Source organism: Annulohypoxylon maeteangense (genome assembly GCF_022496945.1).
Source record: "Annulohypoxylon maeteangense strain CBS 123835 unplaced genomic scaffold GGS22scaffold_44, whole genome shotgun sequence".
Lineage (NCBI taxonomy): Eukaryota > Fungi > Ascomycota > Sordariomycetes > Xylariales > Hypoxylaceae > Annulohypoxylon > Annulohypoxylon maeteangense.
In genome coordinates, this window is record NW_025953291.1 from 1 (window position 1) to 15,615 (window position 15,615).

The 15,615-nt window shown below is 46.3% G+C and overlaps 5 protein-coding genes across 5 annotated transcripts; 3 read left to right on the forward strand and 2 right to left on the reverse strand.

Moving 5' to 3' along the window:
* Nucleotides 1-173: 173 nt before the first annotated feature.
* On the reverse strand, nt 174-1,029 carry GGS22DRAFT_193929 (uncharacterized protein; the record flags this gene model as incomplete). Its single annotated transcript, XM_047965433.1, has 2 exons — nt 174-311; nt 373-1,029. The coding sequence occupies 2 exons, from the start codon at nt 1,027-1,029 to the stop codon at nt 174-176; spliced, it is 795 nt and encodes a 264-aa protein (XP_047813607.1).
* Nucleotides 1,030-2,600: 1,571 nt separating this feature from the next.
* GGS22DRAFT_182821 (uncharacterized protein) lies at nt 2,601-3,995 on the forward strand (the record flags this gene model as incomplete). Its single annotated transcript, XM_047964013.1, has 1 exon — nt 2,601-3,995. The coding sequence occupies one exon, from the start codon at nt 2,601-2,603 to the stop codon at nt 3,993-3,995; it is 1,395 nt and encodes a 464-aa protein (XP_047813608.1).
* A 2,443-nt stretch (nt 3,996-6,438) lies between these two features.
* GGS22DRAFT_176782 (uncharacterized protein) lies at nt 6,439-8,689 on the forward strand. Its single transcript, XM_047963459.1, has one exon. The coding sequence runs from the start codon at nt 6,565-6,567 to the stop codon at nt 8,617-8,619; it is 2,055 nt and encodes a 684-aa protein (XP_047813609.1). The 5' UTR covers nt 6,439-6,564; the 3' UTR covers nt 8,620-8,689.
* Nucleotides 8,690-11,109: 2,420 nt separating this feature from the next.
* GGS22DRAFT_193932 (uncharacterized protein) lies at nt 11,110-12,462 on the reverse strand (the record flags this gene model as incomplete). The annotated part of the gene is made up of 1 exon (XM_047965434.1): nt 11,110-12,462. The coding sequence occupies one exon, from the start codon at nt 12,460-12,462 to the stop codon at nt 11,110-11,112; it is 1,353 nt and encodes a 450-aa protein (XP_047813610.1).
* An 843-nt stretch (nt 12,463-13,305) lies between these two features.
* Nucleotides 13,306-14,273, forward strand: GGS22DRAFT_198876 (uncharacterized protein). Its single transcript, XM_047966199.1, has one exon. It carries the CDS (start codon nt 13,368-13,370, stop codon nt 14,250-14,252), a length of 885 nt encoding a protein of 294 aa, XP_047813611.1. The 5' UTR covers nt 13,306-13,367; the 3' UTR covers nt 14,253-14,273.
* Nucleotides 14,274-15,615: the final 1,342 nt, after the last annotated feature.

The window sequence follows — 15,615 nt, forward strand, 5'->3', positions numbered from 1 at the left end:
TAACCCTAACCCTAACCCTAACCCTAACCCTAACCCTAACCCTAACCCTAACCCTAACCCTAACCCTAACCCTAACCCTAACCCTAACCCTAACCTTAACCTTAACCTTAACCTTAACCTTAACCTTAACCTTAACCTTAACCTTAACCTTAACCTTAACCTTAACCTTAACCTTAACCCTGACCCTGACCCTGACCCTGACCCTGACCCTGACCCTGACCCTGACCCTGACCCTGACCCTGACCCTGACTCTGACCCTGACCTTGACCTTGACCCTGACTCTGACCCTGATCCTGACCCTGACCCTGACCCTGACCCTGACCTTAAGCTAGCCTTCAAGAATTCTGAAGATAATCTCTGGTACTCGAGAACCTTGGCTTCGCAATTTCCCTTCTCAAGCTTCATGGCCTGGAAGAGTTCCTGGGCGGTTTGCTGTTCGGCGGCTAGGGCTTCCTTTTCCGACTCCAGCAATTGCTGCCCTGTGTCCAAGACTTCCTTTCCCGACTCTAGATGTCGCCGCTCTGTAGCTAAAGCCTCTTTCTCGGACCAAAGAGTTTGCTGTTCTGCGGCTATAGATCGCATCTGTTCAGTTAGGGCCACGTTCTCCAAGCCCAGAGCCTTGGTCACCGATGCCACATCCTTCTTCTCTTCGGCGAGAGCCCGCTTCTCTTCGGCAAAGGATTGTTTTTTGGCTTCCAAAGAGTCCTTCTCCGCTGAGAGTGTCTGCTTCTCTTGGTTGGAGGTCTCCTTCTCCGTTGCAAGAGTGTGCTTCTCTATTTCTAGTTCTTGCTTCTCCGAGATTAATCTACGAGCGACCTCGTCTTCAAAATTCTTGTTCCGAAGCTCTGTAGACTCGGCCAGTAGTGACTCCATTTCTTTCACAATTTGGTCGAAGTATGACAATGCATTTTTGGCTCGGCTGATTCTCATCTCTTGGTTCGCTTCGGCCTCCACCAATCTAATTGCCCCCTCCATGGCGGCGACCAATGGGGCAACTTTACCTTGCAAGGGCGAGAATGGGTTCTCCATGATGTAAATTAATATCAATATCGCAGCGTCGTTCCTGATATAAGTTGACAAGTTGAGAAGTTTCGATTTCGCGAGATTCAAATTAATATCGATATCGCAATTTCATGCCTTGTTGGTGTACCTAGTATGGATGTTGAAAGATGAAATTTGATGGGACTCTCTTAGGGGATTGAAAACGAAGAGAATTAAAAATTTGCTCAATCCCCGCCGCCTCTTTCCTCAGTTACGACCCCTGAACTAATTGAAATTTTATAGTTTACAAAGTTTAATAATGGATACATCGGTATGTATACAAACGTCTATAACATTCTCGGGTACCAACTACCTAGGTAACATACCTTCACCTTTGAAAAGCTCTTGAACCTTCTTACCTAGTATACGCGGAAACTGCTCAACTTATAGGTGGTGGCAAGCGCGTATGCGAAAGGCATACCGACACCACCAAACCAGAAAATCTCACGATTATTCCTCGAGCCATACGAAGTGCGAATATCAGTCAACAAGTCAATGCAGTCGAATTGCATACCTACCTAGTCTGCATGGTCTATACGCACGGTGTATGCATCCTGAAGAGATACCTTCTGAATTCAGAAACCGGCTTCTCAATCATTGGTTGATCGTTCAACGCTACTCCCGGTAGATTTGGACGGCGTGTCTTGGCGGGTGCGCGTTATGCCAACTAGACAAACCGACTGAGTACCTAATATAAGAATTTACCCCCCTCCCTTGGGCCGGTTATCGGGTGATGGCCATTTCTCATCATGACCAGTCGCCCATCTTCACTTAGACACCTGTAAGTGCGCCTTTACCCACGCAGGTACTTAACTACCTAATATGTACCTAGTACGTGTATACCTAGGTAGTCGCCGCTCATTCAAACGGGTCATGTAATACGTCTGGTCTTCGGGTCAATAGCTATAGGTCTATGGTATGGCATCGGGACTCGGCCTGCGGACTCTCTGTTTGGTCTGTGAGGGTCCTTTTGGCCGTTAGACTTGGGAGCTGAACGGACAAAGGGCTTCATTCGTATGTATAGTTCGTAGCGAAAGTACCTACTAGGTAGTTAGGAGCTCCTCGCGCGACAACATCGTTGTTTCCTAGCCATTCGGTTCCGCCTCGTGACAGGTACTTCCGAACCTTGGTATCTACAGATTCCACACTACCATCGCGGAGGTATACCTACATATGTAGTAAGTCCCACGTCCAAATTAAATGGACTTACATGTATCTATCTATGGCTGTGGTATTTACCTAGCCTTCGATCTGGTTGCTAGAGTAACCTACTGTATTAACCTCAACCTTCATAGAGCACCTTCCAGGTTTATATACGCAGGAGCGATGAAAACCCCCAGAAAGTTGATCAAAAACCTACCCATCCTGTATTATGCTCATCCTCTATTCCAAGGTGCGTACCTAGGAAAACTTCCCTTCTTCGACTTTCTTCTTTCTATTTATCTTTATATTTGTATTTCAATTTTCTCAATAACTCAGCCTTTTTATTCTCTTTATATATACTACGCTTAACTGCCTATCTAGTAGGCACCTATCGCATTATGGATCGGGAACCTGTCATGAATTCCTCCAGGCTGCCTCCTCAGTGTAGCGCTGAGCTCCCTACTCTAGGTAGGAACGCCAGGCGCCTTGTCGAAGGCCTAGACAAGCATAAATCCCTAGATGAATTATTTCCCATAGTCGTGGATATGGCCGAGGAGCTTGATAAGCAGGCAATCCCCTGCGCGAGCACGGTCAAGATGTTCACAGAAAAGGACTCGGAGCAGTATAAACAGCTACACATCTTATTCCATACTTTAAATCGGGATATACTGCGGTCCCTCGTGCTAGGCACGCTATCGTATGACCTGTGGGATAAAGATTCCAACAGCTGGCAGAACACATACTCCACCCATTCGTTCGATGCCGCCGGGTCGTACGTCATGACACTTTCGATCGAAGGTCGGCGAGGAAAGTTCTTGAACGGCAAAGAGATCGGGCAGGTGAGGGAACTCCTCGACACTTACGAACGCTGCTGCCAAGCCTGGATAAGCCACATGGAGGAGGATGCATACAGCTTCAACGAGCTGAGCGACCAGCAGAAAAGAGACCTTCGAGAGGCCCTCCTGATCGACAACGAGATGCTGAGCGATAAGGACAAGTGGGACGAGGAAGACGACTATCAGCAGCCAGCTTTGCTGCGCAAGACCGGCGACGGTTCAATTAAGGCGAGGGAAACGATCGGCATGCTCCGAGACCAGCTCTGGGCGCGCATGAATCCCCACGACGATGCCACGTACCAGTGCTCCAGCCCCTCGTACGTCGGCTGCTCGCAGAAGATGGGTAGCCGGATGCCGAGTCACAACCCTGACGGCAGGACGTTGGCATCCCCCTCAGCGCTTCACAGGATCTTGACCTCCTGTATCCGCCATATCGGGCTAGAGGTTTCTGTCAAGATCATACCGATACTACCGGTTTGGGAACCCGGCCAAATTCAGCTATCGGAGGTGTTGTTGACTGTACTTGCGCAGTCCATGGTCACAGTACATGGGCTCAACGCCATACAGCCCGGGACGAGCTCGCGCGCGACAATTGCAAACGTAGCTACGTACAACGAAACGAAAGAGCTCGTTTGGGTCAAGAGGACGTGGCTGGCTGAGAATATAAGAAAGTCTCTCAACGAGCTATTAGCAAGGGACATCTACGAGCGGGTCTTCGAACCGATGGTAAGCGAAGACGAGGTCAAAGAAAAGATGGAGAAGGTCTCCGAAAATGTCCCCAATCTCCGCGCATTAGTCCGAGAACTAGAAGAACTTATGAATGAGCAGGCATATGGTGCGAAGGAGCTCAAGGAGAGGGCCTTGGAGGCGGAGAAGTTCTATCATCGATCAAGGGGAATGTTCCCCAATCTCCCACCACCTTCGTCCGCAAGAAACGATGAGCATTTTACTGATTTCAGACAAAGCTCAATCTAACTATACATAATCTAGGTAACTCGTCATCTACCTAAGTACCTACTAAGTACACACTTGAAGTACAACTCACTTTTAAGAATTCTGGCATCGAAGCCCTTCACCATCGCCAATCTTACTATCACCTTTTCGATATTTTTCTCGAACGTTAAAATGGGGTCGCTAACGAGGTATTTAAGGGGCGCCGCGGAGCTACCAAGCGCAGTATCGGATATAACTACTTAGGTACTAGGTATTTTAATAATTCTTAATAGAAGTAATCGAACTGTTGGATGACCATATGTCTTATTAGAAAATACTAGGTAACTACCCACGTGATTAGTGCTGAAAGATATGGTATATGAGACTTGAATGGCTTGTGTTAAATCTAGCGACAAAGCACCCTGGGAGGGACGTGAAAGCCTTACCTAGGTACCTAGCTACCTAGAAGTCCATTAAGTACACCAGGAATTCAAGAGGTATGTACTTGTTGAATTGCAGGGCTTAATCTTTGTATTCAGTACACTATTACTAGGTACTTTACTGTCTGGAAACGGGTTACTAGCTGTTTTCAGTACCTATTGCTAAAAGTAAGGTCCACGGGTACCACTGACAGCAATCAGCTACAGAAATAAATGGCTGATAAGTCCCCTATTAGATTAGTTGATTAAGGATTAAGAAATATAATATACACTCTTTTGACCCCTAGAATACGCTATAATAAAGTGACCTTTATTTATCTTAGGTACTGTTACAGGGACCCTTAGCACTCAGCTTCCTTATATTGCAGCTTCTCATAGCTCTGTAGCCAGCGTATATGATATTTAGGTAGTTACAGTGGTTACCTTCAATAAGACCTACATAGTAGGTACCTAAGGTAGGTAGGTAGGTAGTAGCCTGATTAACCGATAGGAAACCTACTAGGTACTTATAACGTACGTCTATCTTGATATTGACATCTCATATCCGATTGCCGTATCCCTACTACGTACTCCAGTTAATCGCTATATGAAAGTCCATCCAGTGCCCCTGTTGCCTATATCCTAGCCCAATAACTAAACCTACGTCTATCTGAACCCGTACTGTGTTTCAACCACATATGGAGATCTACGGAGGATACCTACTACGAGTTATCGACAGCGCTGTTCATAGACAGAGGATGTAGATTAGATGGAAAGAAGTCTTTTAGCTCGCTAGTATACGACATCGGTGACATGTAGGGTTATAAATAACTACGCGGTGGCGTAGAAGTGACCGTGAATGGAAATTCCTTCGAAGGAGATGCCTTCTATTGACTTTGATATGGTGATATTTGTATAGGGGCTTGTTGCCGAGAGACGGCTAGAGAGTCCTTTTATCGGCGAGTTAGAAAAATGTAGCGGAGAGGTTGGGCTATCTAATCCCTACCTAGTAGTAGAGATACATGCGACTGAGGATTCATGTTTCTAGGAGACGATTGTTGAGGATCTTACGGGAGATAGTGGCAAGAGCAGGAGGCTGGGGATACCCAAGGAAGCCACTCGCGAAGATACATCTTGTAATCGGCGGTTGATATCGAGAGACCACCATCAAGAGGTGATGTGATGGAAAGCGTTGGATAATGATACTGGATTTCTTATTGCGATTCAAGGAGTTGGAAATACCATCTTCGCGTGGGCATTGAAAAAGCTAATATGAAGAAGTAAACCTGACGAGCTCCTAGAGTGCCTACTCGGTAATTGACTCAGATTTAGCAGTGAGAGCTGTAGGCCAAGATAATGGCTGGGATTTTAACGTGAAGTAGTGGGCATCCTTCTCTTAACGGAATACCTACTATCTAGTAGGAAGTAAAGGAGGAATCTCAGGACTCGTAGCCGGAGGTCTAGTAGGATTGGGCTTCGCTCGTCGAGGTCCGTAACAGCGCATGAAGTGTTCTGGGTAGGCGTGTTAGCCGTTAGCCCTTGAGACGGAGTAGATGAAGGGTTTCATTTGATATACATGCCTCGCTCCCTTAAATAGCCATCCATAGAATTAGGTTCCGCCTCGCGACAGATAATGCATCGGGTGTTGATAATAGCATCACGTTGCTCGCCATTTCTAGGGGACAAATGGCCGCCTACACTATTTGGTATGTGCTAAAGCATCATTAGGTGTAAACATGTAAAATACGTACACAGGTTTCTTCAATCTAGTAACAAACATGGGATGATAATCATGGATGCATACCTAGTATTGAGGTAATTGATAATTGGTCCAAAACTAGGTAGGTAGGTAGGTACCTACATAATGAATGCAGTCCTGTAGGGCGTGGATTGGTGCCTACGTAATGAATACAGCGCATGGGTAGGTACCAGGTAGGCGACGAGCTACCTAATAGTGATTCCAACAGAACAACTCACAGCCCTGGAGCCCTAAGGAGATCCCTAAAACAATAGTTGTTGGTACCCTTCGAATATCGCCTTTTCACCAAATAGCCATTTTCTACCAATACAACCAATACACCTTTCTGCAATCACCAACCGGCCATATTGATCTCGCATTTCTTTCTTTTATTTCCATTCTTTTCATTCTTTTAACACCCCCATCGCAGATCAAGTACTAGGTATTACACAAAATGGCGCATCAGGTCCATCCTACCGACTCGGCTTGGTTAGCCAAGAAGGCGGAGATAGACGAATGGTTTAAAGACTGTAGCACAGCCCCCAGGACGCGTGTGGCCTATCTACAGTCTGCCCATGCTTCCGGGAAAAGTACGACGTTCCTGAAGTACTTGATCGAGAATTCGTACGCAGCGGAACCTTGCTACTTTATCTACGTCGCGGCTCGTGTCGATGAGTTGAATTCGGCGAGGAATTATCTAGTCCGCAACCTCCCTCGGCGAATTCTCTCAGACATCTCCTGGGACTTTGAGGACGAGGAGCGGCCCTGGCAACTCACTACGTACGATCACTACGTGAGCTGGAACGACATGTTGGGCGAGGAACTTTATCCCGATCGCGTAAATATGATCGTCGACGTGGAGTTGCTAGCGTCGGTGGCGAGCGAGTTATTCTTCGCGAAGCTGCTAGACCGCGCGCGTTGGACGCGCGAGGAGCCCCCGGTCGTCGCCAACATCTTCCTGATGTCGCCGCATCGATCGGAGAGGACGATCTCGGCCTTCCGCCGGCACGTGGGTGATGTCGCGGAGATCAATGTCCCGGATATCAATCCGCAACTGACGCTCGAGGTGGTGAAGAGTCACGAGTTCCCTGGCGTGGTCTTGGCGGCCGCCGCCGATTGTTTGGAGCAGGACGAGGAGTCCAGGGTCGTCGTCATCGCGCACGACACTCAATTCTTCGACGACGCCGTCGGCATTCGCCAGATCAAGCGCTGGAAGCACCCCGGGTTGGATGAATCTCTCTGCGCCAGACAGATTTCGGTGGATTCCGAGGCCGGCTTATCGGCGCAAGTATCGAAACTACGTGTCCTAGCATTCGATTATATGTCGGAGTCGACGGTGCTCGATACCGCGTCTGGCCACACGGTAAAGGCGGAAAGGTATTTGGACCGCGACGAGGTCGAGCGCGCTCTGTCCTGGGCCCTGAAGACCGAGGAACCGCACGAGGTCCGTATCATCACAAACCTGAGTCCGGCGATCCGCGACCAGATGCCCCGATCCGACGAGCGTCATGACCCGGCTTGGAACGAGGACCTACCGTTTCTTATCCTGACCTTGCTTGAGACCTTCCGAGATCGACCTCTGAAGGATCTGCTGATGCGCCGCGCCCCCGACGATTTCGCATTCACAGAAATGCTCCTCAGGTTAGAGATGAGCCAGTTGGTGATCCAGAAGAATGATTTGGGGATCTGGGCGTTGACCAAGGTTGGGATGGAGGCCTATCTCCTGATGGTCCACTCGCTGATCGAACCCGCGTTCGAGGCTCCCGTCGACATTTACGTCGCCAACCTCCTAGCGAGGGTTACCTTCGAGGAAGATGTGAAGGTCAAGCGCGTCCTCATCCGCATGGCGGCTATCGCGCTCGTAGAAATCCCCAGCCTATGCAACCCCTCACGTCCGCGCAGCTCCGTATCGCTGCATGATCTACGCCAACAGTGCGCCGGAATCGGCCACGAACAGTGCTGGAAGGGCGGCCTCTGGGCAGCTCTAGGCGTATACCTGGCCTCGTCGGAGCGCAACATATTTGGTCCCGGCCGCGGCGAAGAGATAAGCGGGCCCTTGCGCGTTAACTGTGGCGTCGGTTGGAAAGTTGCCGAGTTGGTGGCTTTCCTAGACGACCGTCTCAAGGTGCGCCCGGCTGCGAACCAAATCATGTCAACGTGGCTCGACGACGAACAGGTAGCCGTGGTCGAAACCCATCTGGCAAGATCATGGTTCTACAGAGCCGTCGCGGCGCCCTGTGGCAGGGATCGAGCGATATACGATGTAGCATCCAGCCTCCAGGTCAACGTAGACCAGAACTCCGAGCTTCTCTACCTGGAAGGCGTGAGGCGAGATGATCGGGAAGCCGGTCATATCTTCGCCATCTACGGATCGCTCAGAGGTCGCGGCCCGGAGGATTTGGAGGTTTCTAGCCTAACCTATATTCCTCGTCACATCCTGAAGGCACTGGACAGCGAGGCACGTCCCGGCTGGGCAGATGCGATCGCGACCACTTACCCCATGCACTAAGGGGGGAAGGGGGGGAAGGGGGGCTGATGATGTAGGTAGAGAACGGATCAATAGAGAATTGCTATTACGATCAACTTCTAAGTGATACTATGTACCGTACCGGGAAAGGGGGGGTAGCTACAACGCGTTAAAATAAGGATTTATCATTATTAAATTAAAAATAATTTAAGCTGTAGTAACAGTTGCAGCGCTTAAAAATACCTTCTTATATAAAATAAGTGGGAAGGTATAAGGTTGTAATAATAACGTTTATAAAGGCTTAAAACTGTTAAAATAATTAAAACTATTCCCATTAAACGTTAAAGTAATAAAAATAATTAAAATTTTATAACCATTATAACTTATTTATTTTTATTAAATAACCCCGTAACCGTTATTATTATTATATAAAAACTTTATAATAATTATAATAATTTTAACGGATTTAAGTTATAACGTTTATAAATAACTTTAACGTAATAAAATAAACTTTAAAATTATTATTATTATAATAATTATAATAATTCGTAATAACCGTATTTATTTAATTACTTAAATATTTACTTATTTATTTACTTATAATAAAACTTAAGTGTTTACTTTTTATTTAATTACTTATTATTTAATAAGTATTTAATAATTTTTTATTTTTTCTTAATTAATAAACCTTCCACATTTAAGTATATAATAATATATATTTAATATATATTAAAATAAGTTTAATTTTATTTAAATGTTTAAAAAATTATCGATTTACTTTTTTAATAATATATTTAATAAATTTTTAAATATTTAAAATTTAATAAAGTTAAGTAAATTTAATTTCCTTATATTAAATTAAGTTAATTAAATTAACAAAATTAACAATAATAATAATAATAATAATAATAACTTAATCGTATTAAATAAGTATCGTTAAATTAACGCGTTAAAATAAAACTAATTAAATTAATTAAATAAATATTAAACACTTATCATTACATTAAATTAAATTAATAATTAATTTCTTTAAAATAAAAAATAATTAACTAACTTTTAAAGTTACTAATAAAAGTTAAAACCTTTAAGTTCGAATTATAAGCTTAATACTTTAAATTTCTTTATAAATAATTAAATAATTCTTAATAATAAACTATAATATAATAATTACAATTATTTCTTAATACGTAAAATATTTTAAAAACTTAAAATTAATTTTACCCTTTCCGTATATATAACTAATATATACTTTTAACCGTTAAATATATAAAAAACGTAAAATTAATTTCAAGCCTTCAAAAAATTTCCAGCATTAAAACAGGTGTATAATCGTTGCATTTACCCCCCTTTTCCCGTTAAGTAAATTGTAAGAAAGTGAAACTAGTGACCTAAGACCTAAGAGTAAAATAGGTGCCTAACATAGGTACCTAGGTAGGTATATGGCATATGGCTCGGTAACCGGTTAGTAACTGGCTTCTCACTTTCATAATAGCCTAGTTTGATATACTAGGTTTCAATGAATAGTTCGGTCCCACACCCGAACGACTTATTCATGGATGCTGCAAGTCACCATAGGCCGATCTATGTTAATAGATAGTTAGTATCGTATCGTACTAGAAGCTTACGTTGTTAGGGGCAGGTGATGGTTTGTAGGTACCTAGGTACTTAGATAAGTACAAAGTAGTACTCAGAACTCGGATATAAGGCGTAGATTCTACGAGTCAAGCATTAGGAACCTTGGAATTCGAGCTAGAGTTGACCAGTGGCGATTAAAGCGTAGATGATGCTTCTAGGTAGGTAATCCTCCGACAGTCTAAAGTTATCTACGTAGGTATGTACCTGCTTACCTAGGCAGTGGTATGTATTGAGATAGATGCAGGTCATGAGTGTTATATTGGTTGATTACCTACCTACCTACCTAGGTAGGTAGTTGATTAAGTTATTATGTCTAGGTAGTGGTTCGTAGATAGTAGGTATGTTGACTTGGAACATATTAGATGATTATAGGCCGTAACATCATAGACTAAAATGTAGCAACTAGTAGGTAGATCTTCATCCCCATTGGCCCATATTTCCTTAGAGTATATCGTCTTTAATCCGGAAGTCTCGAATCCATACCTACGTTATGTCAAAGCTTCTGTAGCCGTATATGTTACTTGTAGCAAGTTCATGGATATGGAGGAGTCGTTTTGTTTACCTACTTATCACGTCTTTACCCATTTTCACTAAATCATACTATTGCTAGATTTATATTCATTAACTAGCCCTATTTCTGTGTGGAGGTTGAGGACTCGATCCGTTAAGGTCCTTGAAGGTGTCCTGAGAAGGCGGTTTGGTTATTACTAGCTCTGGAGCTAGAGTAGATACATTCTCCCTGAAGTTAGAGCTATTCACGTAAAAACGTTGTTGTCTATATGCATTTTGGTTCTGATATCAATCTAGCTTAACTATTAAAGTCTTTATCACTAGCCTTAGCGTTGCTGCCCTTCATTTCAGGTTTCAATCAAGGAAGTGCACCCTCCTAGTACCGTCTCAACCCGACAGGCGGATCCTCATCTGTGCCACCCAAGCATCCAATGATCGGCGGAGCAGCGGATATTGGCCGAGAGTGCGCTCACACACCTCCAGCCTCTTCCCTCGAGAGAGCACGTCGTCCCAGGAACCGGATAGGACGAACCCCGTGACGGTCTCTTCGGCTTCTTCGATGTCGCGGCAGTCGACGGGTAGCAGGCGAACGTGCTCTTCCGCTACACTCACGGCGGCGTCTTCTACCATCTTTGTGAGCTCGCGTGTCGCCAAGCAGCCGAAGCGTGGGTCCGTGACGAAGCTCTTGATGGCGGAGAATTCCGCGTCGATGTTGGCGGCTGCCGCTCTCGCAGCCACGCGTGTGCTCGCGAGCTGCACCCGGAGAAACTTGACGGCGCGTTGGGGGTCTTCGGGCTTCAGCTGTCTTGCTTGCAGTATGCGCGACTCGACCTTCCCGGGGATCTCCATGCGAGCCTTCTCCATCTCAGCCATCAACTTGTTGGGCCTTGGCCTGATCAGGTTCTTGTTGATCTCGTCGAGGGCGGTGACGATGTTGACGGGGCGAAGGCGCAGCCACTGCAGGTTGACGGCGAGCAGGTCGAACCAGGCTGCCTTGAATCTGCGTTTCACGGCCGAGTTCTCCACCTCCGCACCTTCCTCAAGACCCAGGGCAAGAAAGATCTTCCCGTCTGCGTCGGAGATGAACAGGACGACGACTTCCGCGCCGAGCATGAAGGATGCGCGATTGATGGAGTCCGTCACCTCTTCCTCGGTTGTCCCGAAGCAGCTGCCGATATTGACCTCGAGACCCCAGTCGCTCGATGTAATGCGAAGGGCGAAGGGCTCGTCGCATCCGTGCTCGTAGGGGCGGCCAGGAAGCAACTCATCCCACAGCTTCGCCATGAGTTCCGGGCGGCGCTCTGTAGAAGAAGGTAGTCGCAAGGGGGCGGGGGCGGTTCGGTTGGTCTCCAGCTGCCGGATCTCCTCCGCGACCTTGGCCTCCTGCTCCCGACTCTCGAGATACGAGAGGTAAATCTCGGAGTAAGGAGCACCATACATCGTAGGTTCGTTGGAAGAATACGGGTACGGAGGGTCTCCACGCATGTTTCCTCGGGAAACGAAGAAACCCCACCAGTCCTTCTCCACGCGCCAGCCAAAGTAGTCAGCCGACAAGGTTGGCAAGACCTTGTTCTTGGCAAGTCTATCTGCCAGGCGTTGGCCGCCCTTAATCAGCACCTCGTGGATCGTCTCCATGGAGAAAAAGTCATCGGTGAGGTGGTAGACGGTATTCACGAACGCGTCGCGGCGCTCCTGCCCAACGGGAGAGAGCTCAGAACTCATAGACCAGTGTGACGACATTGTGGATACTAGGTAGGTAGGTAGTTTGAGCAGAAAAACGGAAAGACTAAGTGAAAAGATTATGTGAAGTAAAATGCCGTATCTGGAGATGTGAGTTCGCGTTGTTGAAAGTTGAAAGAAAGGTCAAAACGGGGAGGGGAAAGGCAAGGTTAGGGATTACGGGTAACCTACCTAGTACTTAGGTAGATAGAAGGCGGGTTGATCCTAGGTTTTACCTATCGTACCTGCCTCTACCTAATATATCAGGTTAGTAACTACAGGTAGCTACGTTCAATATTCCATGTTGAGAGTTACTAGGTAGGAAGTTGCGCCTCGTACATATCTACGAAGGTACCTAGTACGTACTTATATCTACTGGGTATACATATAAAGTGTAACTATGTGTTAAGTATATATGTATTATATAGGATACTACGAGGTAGGTATATTATAAGTCGGCAGGTAGGTACTAAACACCTACCTATGTATTCTGGTAGATAGAAAGACCGATCAGATATTAGGTTTTCGTATGAACCCTAGTATTTAGTACTCGGTAGGTACTATTGTACTCCCTAGTCGTGCCTACCTGATACTTAGGTATATGTAGACATCTACACATAGATAGGGGTACCAACACGGTTTGTGGTAGTACGTACTAGGTAACTTACTACATAGGGGGGAAGTACCCATGTATTTCTAGTTACAATACCTATACTACCTAGGTATAGAAGACGCGTCTCGTCACCGGCCCGCCTACTGATTACTGATTTGGATCATGATCCACCACTATATATAAAACTTATCCCACCTTGCCAATTTATTTCTTCTTCTCCTCTACACCAATTCCAGATCTCGCCGCCGACCCAAAACTAAAATTTTTTTTTTATTTTAAACTTCTACTTTCATTTTAAACTATTATCGGCGAGATGTCTCAACAACAACGAGACTCTGGAATTGGAAAGGGGAAGGGGAAGGGCAAGGGCAAGGGAAAGGAGAAGGCCCCTATTAATCCTCTCGATCAGGGCCTGGACGAGATCGTGGCTGCCAACAAAGCCAACGCGTCCGCTCCACCCAAGCCTGCCGGGAACCCCCAACCCGCCGTAGCCCCTCTGGCCCGACAACGCGGTCGTATCGCCCTAAGAGATGCAGCCAACCGACCTCCGCTAGAATCCGCTAGCGTTTCGGAGGTCCAGAGGACCTACAAGAACGGCCTGGTTACAGGTGTTTCCCTCCGTGGTGCCCCGGAAGCCACCAACTGGGAAGCCGTGGGTGCGGGAACTACCATAGTCCGCGCCGATAATCCAGAGACCTTGGAGCGAGAGACGCGCAATTACAACGAACGCAACCGCCGCTTCAATCATGGGAATTATAGGGAGACGTACGCCCTCTTTACCATCAACAGACCCAATGTTTTGGGTGACGCTCCCGGCTCTTCTCGCGCGCTGCCTCGTGCTTCCCGCGAGCCGCCTCGAAGACCCACCACCGCGCAGTCTCGCGCGCCACCTTCCGTCCCTTCTCCCGTTCCTGCTCGTCATCACGAGGAAAGAAGGGCTAAGAAACAGCGCAAGAGGAATGATCGACGCCGATATGGTGGTGGAGCCTCAGTCCCCAGCAACCGAGGCGACGACGTCAACGACGTTGACGACGACGAAGGTTACGAGGAGGACGAGGAAGGTGATGATAGGATGGATTACGAGCCCGCTTCTCCCTCCACCCTATCCAGCTACTATTACGGACCGGGCGCCCTCTCATCTGACCAACCTGCCGCCCCATGCCAGCCCCCCGTCCCATACCACCCCGACCCATATTAGCCCAGCCCATACCAAGCTGCCGGCCCATACCAAGCTTTTCCCGTCAATTCCGACCAGCCTGCCGCCGCCTCCCACCGACAACAACCGCCAAAACTATCGCTCCAGGCGCAGAAGGCCAGGTTAGATGCGGAGTCGGACGACTATTGGGCTAAGGGTGATGAGGAAAGGGAAGAGAAAGAGGAGCAAGGAGCATATAATTAGTGGTAGCAACTAGAATGAATATATTGCCTCCTCTAGAGTTTATTCCGGGATTTGGCTATTTAATTATAACTTGCAACGATGCCCCATAATCGTGATATGAGACTCTAATTTAGCGTAGTTACAATACGGACATCTCCTGCATGAGGAAATGTTGTTACTTACTTAGGTACGTAGGTCAAGTAATTACACCTCCCTAAGAACCTAGATGTATACAAGTAAGTACACCCATGCATTGACGTAAAGGAGTGAATATTTACATATAGGTAGGTACTTAACACCATCTTAAAATGTTAAAAACGGTGGGAAAGATTAAGGTACCTATATTAAAGGGGCGCGACAGTTGTAATCAGTCGTCTTGATTTACCTACCTAACTCTACTAGGTACCTAGTTATTATGAAATTTTCTTCTCGGGGGATGTTTCAGCATCCTAACGATCTCGTCTCTGATTATTTCCTTTATTATCTTCATAGTATATAATATTTTACTGTGCTGTACGAGACCGTCGAAGTAGAGATGGACGCATACTAGAGTGGGGCCTGGAGGGGTGGCCGGGTTTATTGCAGGTCTGGTTTGTGGGAGGATTAACGGCTGATGATTCTAGTTTAGTTTGGGTCGTTATGGATTCTCGAGAGCCTAGGAGAGGTCCTGGTACTTGTTTGTTGCTAGCCTTGAAGTAGACAAGAAAACAGTATCTCCTGTATGTATATTGTGTTCCCTTAGCGAGAATAGCCTAGATACCTTTCTCGGGAAATAACGTCGTGTTACGTAGGTAGGTAACCTTTAGTTTTGCGTCCTGACAAGATTAGGGGACATGATACTGCCTCTTGGAGAAGACTCTCCTCGGACTTTATTTCGTATCATAATTATTCTATAGTAATATCAAGTTATATTTGACCTGATACCCATACCGCTGTAGCTGTATGGCCTAACAATGAGGACCGGCGATTTATCGCAATATTGAACAAGGATATTGCCTAGTCATCGCAAAGTTCAATACAATTAACTCAAGCTATACGCACGGTGTATGTACAGTGCTTTATTTACTTTCCCCATTGGGAAATTAGCTTCTTAATCATTGGTCGATCATTTGACGCTACTCCCAGTAAGCTATCGCCAGTGTATCAGGTGTATCACCTACGCTCTCATGCATCTGCATCGTGC